The sequence below is a fragment of the Periplaneta americana genome, chromosome 6 (assembly GCF_040183065.1).
Source record: "Periplaneta americana isolate PAMFEO1 chromosome 6, P.americana_PAMFEO1_priV1, whole genome shotgun sequence".
NCBI lineage: Eukaryota > Metazoa > Arthropoda > Insecta > Blattodea > Blattidae > Periplaneta > Periplaneta americana.
The window spans coordinates 91,347,700-91,360,916 of NC_091122.1; the positions used below are offsets into that span (position 1 = coordinate 91,347,700).

A 13,217-nucleotide genomic window follows, 5' to 3' on the forward strand; every position below is an offset into this window, starting at 1 on the left:
TGCCAATACCTATCTTGATAAATGAAGTAATGATGTCAGAATATGTAAACAAATTAAAATGGTACAAAATCAACTGAGGAATCAAAGACTAAAGAAAGGATCTTTATCCAGTGTAATGATGCAGACATGCCAATACCTATCTTAATAAAAGAAGTAATGATGTCAAAATATGTAAATGAATTAAAATGGTACTTAATCAACTGAGGAATCAAAGACTAAAGAAAGGATCTTTATCCAGTGTAATGATGCAGACATGCTAATATCTATCTTGAGAAAAGAAGTAATGATGTCAAACTATGTAAACAAATTAAAATGCTACTTAGTCAACTGAGGAATCAAAGACTAAAGACTTTATCTTTATCCAGTGTAATAATGCAGACATGCTAATACCTATCTTGAGAAAAGAAGTAATGATGTCAAACTATGTAAACAAATTAAAATGCTACTTAGTCAACTGAGGAATCAAAGACTAAAGACTTTATCTTTATCCAGTGTAATAATGCAGACATGCTAATATCTATCTTGAGAAAAGAAGTAATGATGTCAAACTATGTAAACAAATTAAAATGCTACTTAGTCAACTGAGGAATCAAAGACTAAAGACTTTATCTTTATCCAGTGTAATAATGCAGACATGCTAATATCTATCTTGAGAAAAGAAGTAATGATGTCAAACTATGTAAACGAATTAAAATGCTACTTAGTCAACTGAGGAATCAAAGACTAAAGACTTTATCTTTATCCAGTGTAATAATGCAGACATGCTAATATCTATCTTGAGAAAAGAAGTAATGATGTCAAACTATGTAAACAAATTAAAATGCTACTTAGTCAACTGAGGAATCAAAGACTAAAGAAAGGATCTTTATCCAATGTGGTTTAAAATAATGAATTATGTGATGAAATTAGGTGATGAAACAGCTTTCTTACAGGTTCATTACTGCCACATGAGATTTTAAGAAATATTTTTTTCACCTGCATTCAAGATGTACAAACAACAAAAATGACTCTGAATATTTTAAGCAGTTCCATAGGCTGCGATAAAATGTGAGTACTGTATATACAAATCACACAATAAAAATGCAGTCTCTGTTGTTAGTAGTTTGGTATTGAACTTGCTGAAACATAATATTTCTCTTTTAAATGTGAGATATATTAACCTACGCCTGGTTTTTCTTCTTGATACATCACCATAGGATGTTTGTGCTATTTGTTTATCATTTTTGTGATTGTTGCCATATGTCAATAAGGTGTAGTTTTGCTGATTTACTTTGTGGAAGGATTGGATTAATTGTTGCAATTTTATATAAATTTTACCCAAATGTCGGCAAATAAGTGTAACTGAATTTCTGTGCTTTACTGTAATTTTTTATTATAACCTGTGTGTTCCGGCATTGGAATAATGGGTTAAATACATACATATATATATAGTACACACACACACACACACACACACACACATACACACTGTACATAATACAATACAGTATAATTATGCTGCAGTTAACTGATAGCATAACCAAATTGCGCAGTACAGTCAGATCATTAGATTTTTATCATGCTTTTTTTTTGTCCTCACTTTGTTAACAACAAACAAACTTTACAGTTTTATGATTTATATTAGTTCGTAAGCGCTTTTCAATATTACATTCTATGTTAAGTATCTGAGAAGGAGAATTTTCTTGTGCTCGGAGGTGAACCAGATTGACTATGGTTGATATCGGAATTTCGTGAATAATGCAAAAATATTACACATATATCAGATGACTATCCGATAGCATCACACTGAAAGTAATGGAATTAAGATTGTGTGATATTTGTGATAGAAAAAGTGATTATAGAACATTTCCCCCATCCCCTTGGATACTTTGTTTTCTTTTGTTATTGTTACTTTATTATAATTGCATGCATTTTATTGTTGCAGAATCAGTATGTAGCTGCATGTGAATTATTGTCTTGACAAGTGAGGTCTCGTTTTGAAAGTTTTATATTTTATGTTGCAGTGATCAACAGAAAGCAGTGGAATCATGGAAGAGATACCTGCGTATGGATGACAGCAAGGTAGTGGATATTTTTGTTGGCCAGCTCAAGTCGACATTGCGGTGTACGTCTTGTGGTCACTGTTCAGTCACATTTGACCCATTCTGGGATCTGTCCTTGCCAATTCCTGCACGAACAGGTCAAGTGCGGCTCCAGCAGTGCTTTGATCACTTCACTCGTGAGGAGGTGCTGGATGGTGATGAGAAACCGGTAGGTAAACTCTTGCCATAGTATTGGGTGTACTCTGTGGTGAATCCTTTTCAGCACAATTAATCTATTTATCTCTCCCTTTCAGACATGCTCCAAGTGCCAGATACGTCGAAAATGCACCAAGAGCTTCACTATTCAGAAGTTTCCCAAAATTCTTGTACTTCGTATCCTTTCGAAAATTAATATGTAGAAATATGTCTTTTGTAAGTAAAGGTAATTTACTTCTAGGCAGAGCTAAGAGGTAGAGCTCTTCATTTCTTGCGACTCCAACATGAGATGAACGACTAATTAATCATAACAATTTTGGGACAGAAGTAACCAGTGTTTGTTATCAAAGATTTGTGGGGAATTGAGTGAAACTGAAATAGACAAATCCAACAAAATCTTCTTGTCTATCAAATGTAGAATGGTACCTCTATCATTGTCGATAATAGCAGTGCATAACAAGGAAAAAAAAAATACACTCTACACATTAAAAAAAAACTTGGTTTCTCAACACAGAATGTCATGTTCCTTACAATGTGTATATAACTATGAGAGAGATAGAGGGAGAGTGTTTTTTAAGTCTCTATCAACATGCTCCATTATGTTCAGTAATGCTATATGCTTATTTTGTACTTTACATTCTTAAAATTAATGGAGTTGATGAAGGTTACAAAGAATTTGAAGTATTTTCCTATCAGATCCTCATTACTCATTGGTCACCTACCATCCCCTGCTGTAATTAATTTGTTTTCTTAATATTTTTCTTTGTTCTTGCAATTGTCTACACTGAAATATGAGATGTGATACTGTTCTGCTGTGTTACACAGGCACATTGCACTGTCTGTTGACTTGAACACAGTGTAGATAGTGTCTGGTGAGGAATGAATGGGAAGTGTGATCTGCTGCCATACTTTGATGCTCTTCTTCCTTTCTTCTATTTCAGTGATCTGCCTCATTCTTTTGTCATAAATAATTTCTCACTTTTCTGCTATTATTGCTTGTTTTGCCAGTGTGTCTGCTGTTTCGTTTCCTATAATTCCAGTTTATACTTTTACCAAATTGAAATGTATTGTCCAGCTTTTTTTTTTTTTTATATTTACTGCAGTATTTTCACGTTTGCAGCTATTGCTTAGAAGATCCAGGATTATTTTGCTGCCCTATAATACTGTATGTCAGTGGTGTAGCATGAAATTTTGAGCAGGGGAAGCTAACTCAAGTTGTCTTTCATGCATGAGGAAACATATTGCAAAAATATAGTCTTAAAATAAATAGTAGTCCATGTCAAATCAACAGTCCGAAGATTGGTTGGAACCTCATAAGTAACATCAATAAGGCATCACTTCAAATGGTACATAGTAAAATATGATTTCATGGTTTACACATATCTCTAACAAGTAGACACTTATACGTCTAATTTAACATTAGCTCACTCCCTGTCATATTTAGAGAAATCACAAAATTAACGGTCAGTAGATACAGTGGTAGTATAATTACGTCAATCAACGTTAAAATCTTTGTCAGAAGATTATTTTTGACTACATAAATTAGTATCAGGATTATTTTTGACTACATAAATTAGTATCAGGAACTGTTATTTCATTCATATTTATTATATCAGCCACAGTGCACACTAACACTTTAACTGAACACAACTCACAAAAGGGATAACTAGGAAGCTAAATTCTTTCCAATGCCAAAGCTAGCTTCTTGCGAGCCTTGTGACCAGGGCAGTTTAGTTAGAAAGGGATGGAAAATCTGGGGGTAGGGGGGTTACACAGAAGAATGCGTGAAAGAAACAGGTCTGCTTGTAGTGCAGTGGAGGGGATTGGAAGCTGGTGTCTGCAAGCTTCATGTTTACTGCTGCATCACAAATCATCCTGAACTGCTGCATCACAACATTTAACGTGTAAATATTAATTGTATTAAAATTAATAAATAATTTTGTTCATAAACTGCAGGTATATTATGGAGTTATTAACTGGGGAAGCTGAGCTTTTTAGCTTACATTGACGCTACACCACTGCTGTATGTTGCCACATTTTTGTCTTTTAGATTCTCCATTATTTCAAAATGGCAGTTCATTCCACTTGATTATTGGTGCAATGTTAATGTAATTTATAGTGTAGTTGTTGCGGTAGTTTTACCCAATTTTAATATTGCTGCACCTCTTTCCCCTCTACTTGTCCTTGAATTTTGCTCCCCTCTGTGTATGCTTTTATTGGATAGGAATAGTTGTGCATATGTGCAATATGTCAGTTTCAACTTACAGTATATTTTAATAATTGAAGAGTCCACTGCAAGAATGATGGATGTCATTTGGAATACATTTTTCACGAGAAGCAATTGAAAGTTTGAAATGCTTAGCGCTCAAAGCTTAACTGTGATCTTCCAATATTACTGGACAATGACTATCAGTGTTAATACCATATAACTCTCTATGTATATTCTGTATATCTTAAGCTATGCATTGACAGTCTTGGTTCATTTTCGACAAGAAAGTGACATCCATCATTCTTGCAGTGGACTCTTCAATTAAAAAAAAAGGTTTTAATATAACAGGAGTCATTGAATCTTGGAATAGGTTTTGACCCATACTTTGGTGCAGAAGAACGTGAAGATTATAACGATTTCATTGCAAGTTCGTAATATTTCTATTGTTTCAAATGTAAACTGCTGTAAGTTATATTTTGTGATCATCAGTGCATATTTGTAATGGTAGATTATCAGATTCCTTAACATGTTGCTCAGATTTGAAGAGGTTCTCTCCCACAGAGCGTTTCCGTGGGAAGTTGAATGTGACTGTAGACTTCCCTCTCAACGGACTAGACCTAAGTGCATATGCTGCCAACAGAGGGCAAGGATGCATGTACAATCTGTATGGAGTGGCAAACCACTCTGGCACGACCTATTCAGGGCACTACACTGCTTACTGCAAGCACCCATACACTGGCGACTGGCATGAGTACAATGACTCAAGGTGGGTAGATGGAACTTTTTTTTAAGTTGGCTATTTAACGACGCTGTATCAACTCCCAGTACTGGGTTATTTAGCGTCGACGAAATTGGTGATAGCGAGATGATATTTGGCGAGATGAGGCCGAGGATTCGCAATAGATTATCTGACATTCACCTTACGGTTGGGAAAAACTTCGGAAAAAACCCAACCAGGTAATCAGCCCAAGCGGAGATCGAACCCGCGCCCAAGCGCAACTTCAGACTGGCAGGCAAGTGCCTTAACCGACTGAGCCATGCCGGTGGCCTTGGAACATTTCGTCAATGCACTTGATACATGTTGAAATACAGACATAAATACTGGTGTTACTGATTAAAGCAGTTATTTGGTCAAGAATCTGTAACTATGTAGTATCAGTGACTGCTGTCAAGAAACCCATACTTAAAAGGGAACTGTGAACTAACTCATGTCTAAACCTTCCCTCAAATTATGGATCTCCACAGCAATAGAGAAAAAAAAATAGTTGCCCTTACTAACTGTGATGTTGCGAAATTAAAGCTTGAATGAAAGACTGTTCAAAATAGAGTGGCTCCCAACCTTAACTAGATATTGCTCACTCGGCTAGTGAAGCGTGTTGAGTACATGGTCTTAGTTCACATGTCACATGACAGCAGAGGCATTTACTGAGGATTGTAAGTCATTTACTATCTCCAACTATGTACTGTTCTTTCTTAATTCAACATTACAAGTAAATTTTCATATAATTTAATTAACATTTGAGGAGAAAAATTCGCTCCAGTGGATTGAATTCGGCGTAGCTCAGTGGTCAGAACGCTTGCTACGTAGAACCAAGGATCCGGCTTCGATCCTCGGCTCTGGAGCGAATTTTTCTCCTCAAATATTAATTAAAGTATTAGGTTATATTATACATATCTCAGAATTTCGGAAAAAATGAATAAATAAATTTGCATTATTACCTCTGTTTTAGTAAAAGCACGTAATTCTCTTCTTTATAAAATCATAGGATGTCGTAATAAATAAATCATCTGTTCTGATAATTTGGTAATTATTTTTATAAAATTTGGGATATTAAACTATGTTCTTGGGAACCGGGATATAAAATACACAGAATACTACTTGAATACTAGGGCTAAAAAGTGCTTATAGAAATGGCACCATGTTGTTCTTTAATAGGTTGTAATCCAGTGTAAGGTAAAAATGTTTGTTCTCACATCAATAAGTTCTTAAAAGTAATGTAACTGCATATCTGAGTCTTGTATCTAAGTTTTTGCCATTTTAAAAACAATCAATTCAGTTCAGGAGACTGTTGTCCAAATCATTTTTGAAAACAAAACATTTTCATGAAAATGTTTTTAAAATGTGTTTAAGTTACTTACAGAAGTTCAGATATAGTCAGACCTAATGCACAGGCACTCCTCTGTCTCTCAGCACTGCAGTATGGCAAGCAGATTCCCAGCTCTTGCAGATAATGTTCTTGCCATCTACGTTCTGGCATATGATCTTTCTTGTAACTTGTGAATTATTTGTTCACGGAAATGAATAGAATCTTTGAATTTTGGAGCAGTTGCTTACAACGTGTCCCATTATATTTTATACAGATGTTGCAGCAATATATTAAGTTCTGAGACACTATATATATGAGATCGGAAAAACTTATGGTTGGACCAGAACATAATGCGTAGATTATTGCTCCACTCTATTAAGAAATACGTATTTTCAAACATTGTTAGAAACACAGTACAGCATGGTATTTTCCTTGTTAAAATGCAACTACTGAGGAAGATGTTTACACAAATATTTTCTCGAATAATCCGCGCACTTTTTTTCCGAAATATACAAGTATGGAGTAAAAAATATGGATGTGGAGTGGCTTATTTGAAATAAAGTTGGCAACATTGCCTGATTTTCTTCCTGTGCAACTCCTAAGGTGGTAGTACCGGTACTTGCCATTATCTTCCCATTTGGTATTTCAATTGTTAACATTTTAAAATGATGTTTGGATTAGCAGTGCATGTGTCAGAATCAAGTTCAAGTCTTATATTTTCAATTCTGAAAATGAGTACCACTAAAGGTATGAAATTGTGATCCTTTACTTGCAGTGAAAAACATAAAATTATAATCAGAGATGTAGAGAACTGGAAATCGTGATGTGTACTATTAATGTTGTAGGATTTCGTATAAATGGCCAATTAAGCAAGACAACTGATATGCATGCAGTGCATGCACAAAGGATGAATTTAACATGCATCCTGCCTGTTCAAGGATAAAATTTATTTGTTTACTTACTGTTGGGTAAACTATTTTGTGTTCAATTGTTTTTAATTTTTCGTGAATACATTTGTTAAAAGTATTGTTCTTGTAATGTGTTTGTTTATTTATTTTGTGTATTTATTTTTTATTCTATCTTTCAAAAGTAGTGGGTGGCTTATACAAGGGCATGGGGTATTCGAGAAAATATGGTATTTAATAAATAGCAAGAAATAGGTTCTGTTTCTGATAAGAAGAAGCATTGTTCATGGCAATATAAGTGAGAATGACCTGCAGCAAATGTCCCAGAACTTCATACATTTCTGCACCAAGTGCATAGGGTGTAATGTAGGACATTTTGGGCAACTACTCAGAAATTCAGATAAGATTTTCTCCATTTCCTTAAATAAATAATTCATTAGTTACACGAAAGATCACTTGCCAGACTGTAGCACCATGAGATGGCAAGAATTATCTGCAAGACCTGGCAATCTGCATGCCAGACTGTGGTGCCAATAGATTGATGTCAGGAGTACTGATCCCTTAGGTTTCATTTGCCATGCTTCTGTGTTTTAAATTAAAATATTTCGATGTGAAAGCTTGATGTAAATGGAAATATAAATCCAGTGTTGTAAAGGCAAACTATCCTAAAATGATATAACAGTGTTTCAATGCTAAAATTAGGTGTTTTTTGTGTATGTAGAAAGTGCCAGTTAGTTATTCATGTCCAAATATATGTCTCTATAGAACATAATTTCGGTTTTAACGAAATCTATCTACAGGCTATACATATACTTATGGCTTTTAAGGAACCTGGAAGTTCATTGCCACCCTCACATAAGCCCGCCATAAGTCCCTAACCTGAGCAAGATTAATCCAGTCCGTACCATCATATCACACCTCCCTGAAATCCATTTTAATATTATCCTCCCATCTACGTCTCGGCCTCCCCAAAGGTCTTATTCCCTCCGGCCTCCCAACGAACATTCTGTATGCATTTTTGAATTCGCCCATACCTGCTACATGCCCTGCCCATCTCAGACATCTGAATTTAATGTTCCTAATTATGTCAGGTGAAGAATATAATGCATACAGTTCTGCGTTATGTAACTTTCTCCATTCTCCTGTAACTTCATCCCTCTTAGCCCCAAATATTTTCCTAAGCACCTTATTCTCAAACACCCTTAACCTCTGTTCTTCTCTCAAAATGAGAGTCCAAGTTTCACAACCATACAGAAGAACCGGTAATATAATTGTTTTATAAATTCTAACTTTCAGCTTTTTTAAGACCAGACTGGATGATAAAGCTTCTCAACCGAATAATAAAACACATTTCCCATATTTATTCTGCATTTAATTTCCTCCCGAGTATCATCTATATTTGTTACTGTTGCTTCAAGATATTTGAATTTTTCCACCTCTTCAAAGGATAAATTTCCAATTTTTATATTTCCATTTCGTACAATATTCTGGTCACGAGACATAATCGTATACTTTTTTTTTTTTTTTTTGTTATTTACTTCCAAACCTATCTCTTTACTTGCTTCAAGTAAAATTCTCGTGTTTTCCCAAATAATTTGTGGATTTTCTTCTAACATAGTCACATCATCTGCTTAAACAAGGAGCTGATGTAACTCGTTAAATTCCAAACCCTCTCTGTTATCCTGGACTTTCCTAATGCCATATTCTAGAGCAAAGTTAAAAAGTGAAGATGATAGTGCATCTTCCTGCTTTAGCCCACAGTGAATTGGAAAAGCATCTGACAGGAACTGGCCTATATGGACTCTGCTGTACATTTCACTGAGACACATTTTAATTAATCGAACTAGTTTCTTGGGAATACCAAATTCAATAAGAATATTATATAAAACTTCTCTCTTAACCGAGTCATATGCCTTTCTGAAATCTATATACCCTTATACTCCCATTTTTTCCTCCAATATCTATCGAATACAAAAAAAAAAAAACCGATCAATAGTCGATCTATTACACCTAAAACCACACTGATGATCCCCAATAATTTCATCTACATATGGAGTTAATCTTCTCAAAAGAATATTGGACAAAATTTTGTACGATGTCAACAAAAGTGATATTCCTCGAAAGTTACAGTTAGTCTTGTCCCCCTTCTTAAAGATAGGTACAATTTATGGACCCCTTTCATTGTTCTGGTATAATTTCCTTTTCCCAAATAGTAAGTACAAGCTTATAAATTTCGCTAGATAATGCTCTTCCACCCTTTTGTATTAATTCTGCTTGAATTTTATCGAAACCTGGAGACTTGTAATTTTACAGCTTTTTATCGCAATTTCGATTTCAGAAAGTATGGGTTCGTGTATGAATGGCTCACAGGCTATACATATTGTTGTTTAGTCAGCTGTCTGAAAACAGGTCTGAACCTCAAAAGTTTTATCAAGAAGACACTACTTATGAGGCAACTAGATCAGGAGATAATGGGATAGGGTGGCCATTTCCTTTCCCTCTCCATTGCATACATCACCGACTAGTTACATATTACACTAGTCAGACTTCAGATGCATATAAGCAATTGTTCTTTCTCTGACACATATCATCAAATGAAATTTACTGCCTGATAATAGATGTACATATCAGCCAAAACCTCAATCAGAGGACGTTATACATAATATATATTGTTGAGATACAAATGTGGTAGAGATGTCATTTACCTCACTATCTTCTTATAAAAATTATCGTTTCAAATAACTTGAAGTACACAAATGTAATACAATTTTTTTTATCTGTGTTACATTTGATGCTACAATGGTATTTTTCACTTTCTCCCTCTTCATATTTCTTTCAAAAGCGGTATTCATGAGTTTCTGTATTATATATTAATTTATTTATAAAACACATGGCTTTTTATACATTTTTTCAACAATTCAGGAATAGTATATGAATATTCATACATAGTTTTCTGCCCAAGGGCAAGTCTTTTACTGCAAACCCGGAATTCTCCAATCTTTCCTATTTTCTGCCTTCCTCTTAGTCTCCACATATGATCCATTATCTTAATGTCGTGTGTATGAATATAGGAAGTCCACACCTGTGGAGTAACGGTCAGCGCGTCTGGCCGCGAAACCAGGTGGCCCGGGTTCGAATCCCGGTCGGGGCAAGTTACCTGGTTGAGGTTTTTTCCGGGGTTTTCCCTCAGCCCAATACGAGTAAATGCTGGGTAACTTTCGGTGCTGGACCTTGGACCCATTTCACCGGCATTATCACCTTATTTCATTCAGACGCTAAATAACCTGAGATGTTGATACAGCGTCGTAAAATAACCCAATTAAAAAAAAAATAAAAAAAAAACATAGGAATTTTATTTTCGGATTTATTAAAACAATGTATCATTGCATTCTCAGAAATCATAAACTACTCTGAATAAATTTCTCTTATGTGTGTATTACTTTTGCTATTCCTATTGTTTCAATGTATATTTCACTTCTGGTGGTGTGGAAGAGAAAGTCTCATAGCCTTAACTCTACCAGAATAAATAAATAAATAAATAAATAAATAAATAAATAATGTTTCAGTTAGTGGTTATGCTCATGCACTGTATTCTATGAAGTTGCTGGTATTGATCATTAACAATATGCTGATAGCACATTGTATTTGTTTTTGACATAATCCCACGTCCCTCTGTTCATCACAAGATAAACTGTAATGTTGGAGCCAGAAGATATAAAACCTGACGAGTCGGATAGATATCAACATATAAGGCTATTCATAAGTCATTTCAAACTAAAGCTTCATAATTATTTTTACAATATTTGAGGTAGTAAAAATATTTTGATTGAATGATTATGAATTGCTCATGATCTGCTTTAAAGTGTTACTCTTTCAAGGTAAGGAGCCGAAATCGAGAGAAATGTGATATACAGAGACCGGAACTTTTAAATGTGTTAAATCTATCATCACTTTGAAAGTAAATCTGTACGAATTATACCTTTGTGATTGAAATGTCACAGTTTTATGTTGCCCTTTTCTGCCTTTTTTAATATAAATGCCTAATTTACAAAATAAATGACTTTTTATCCCTTTATTTGATTATTTATCTATTATTTATTAATTTATTATTAAAAATTGCCTACAGGTATATTTTAATTTATTTCTATAACCACTACAATGAAAGTGACTTCACCGAATGTATATTATTGTCTTTCAGTCAGTTCATATTCTCTTTGCAACAATGAGTAAGCATTTTAATTATCGCTTGTTTATTTGACAAGGCAACAATGAGTGCGGGTCTAATGTTATTTTTAACGGTTATTTTTCTTTCAGTTTTCATTGCGACGTTGTTGTAGCTATAGTCCCATCGCTCTAATTTCCGGCAGCCAATCGCGTTGCAGGTCAGCTACATTTAAACGTTACTTCGACCAGTGCCCTGTTAAAATCGTCTTTCAGCTCGCATCCTAACACTTTAAAAGTAGCCCACATAAATTCTCAAAGCCTTCTCTGTCATTTCAATGAAGTTCAGTCTATTTTCTCTCCTTTGTCTCTTCACGCTATTCTTATCTCTGAAACGTGGTTGAAGCCTTCCCTATCATCTTCTCTAGTAAGTTTAGATAATTACACCCTCTGTAGAAATGACCGAATTGGTAAACGCGGAGGTGGTGTTGCGATATATGTGCGATCGGACTTACCGTTTAAAATTGTCTACCAGTCTTCGAATGAAGTCTTAGAACATCCTGAATATCTATTCATCGAAGTCGGTGCAAGCAACAAAAAGTGCCTCCTTGGAGTTGTATACAAACCCCCTAAATCAGGATTCTTAAGTGATCTTGAAACACCTTTGCTTAATCTTGTGCCTCACTATGACCATACTGTTATTTTAGGCGATTTCAATACAAACTTATTAAATTCAAGTAATTACGCTACAGTTCAACTTAAGAACATGTTTGAGTCTTACAATATATCCATCCTTCCTTCCGCAGCTACCCACCACACCCAGGAATCGGAGACACTTCTTGACATTATTGCCACGACTAATCCTCAGTTAGCATTAACGAATGGACAACTACCAGCGCCGGGTATCTCAGCACACGACATAATCTTTCTAGAATATTCCTTGTATTGTCCAAAATATAAACCTCACATCACATCATACCGTGACTTGAAGCATATTGAGCATGATAAATTAATCAACGATGCACTTAGCCTGCCTTGGACTGAAGTGTGGAATTTACCAGACATTGACGACAAAATCGAAAAATTTAACGACCTAGTAATCCAGTTATACGATAAACACGCACCCTTGAAAACCAGACGAGTTGGTAGACGCCCTGCGCCTTGGATGTGCGATGCCATAAAATTACTCATGACAGACAGAGACACTGCTTATCGTAAATACAGACGGAGCAAGGACGAATTAGATTTTAATACTTACAAAGTTTTAAGAAATAAATGTAATCAAGCAGTAAGAAATGCTAAATTACGCCATGCACATTCCCTTATTATACCTTCGGTCAGTGCGAAAGAATTGTGGCGTAACCTTAATAATCTGGGTCTAACAAAAGCAAAGCCTCGGGTAGATAACATCAACGTGTCACTCAATAGCCTAAATGAACATTTCGTCACTGCTCCACCTGAACCATTACATAAAAAAGAGACTCTTGAATTTCTCAGATCTTGCCCCCAACCTGCATGGGATAAATTCTTCTTTAAATACATTAACCCGACTGACGTAATGAAGACGCTGCGATGTATGAAATCTAAAGCCCAAGGTGTAGACAATATAAATATCACT

At 35.0% G+C, this 13,217-nt stretch overlaps 1 protein-coding gene across 2 annotated transcripts in view; it reads left to right on the top strand.

The window, feature by feature from the left end:
• LOC138701490 (ubiquitin carboxyl-terminal hydrolase 2-like) overlaps positions 1 to 13,217 on the top strand; it is a 181,156-nt gene that overhangs the window by 159,584 nt on the left and 8,355 nt on the right. For both annotated transcript variants that reach the window (XM_069828406.1, XM_069828408.1), the window contains exons 8-10: positions 2,004 to 2,250; positions 2,336 to 2,414; positions 4,984 to 5,212. In XM_069828406.1, the coding sequence (XP_069684507.1) occupies positions 2,004 to 2,250; positions 2,336 to 2,414; positions 4,984 to 5,212 (555 nt within the window). The remainder of the gene's footprint in view (positions 1 to 2,003; positions 2,251 to 2,335; positions 2,415 to 4,983; positions 5,213 to 13,217) is intronic.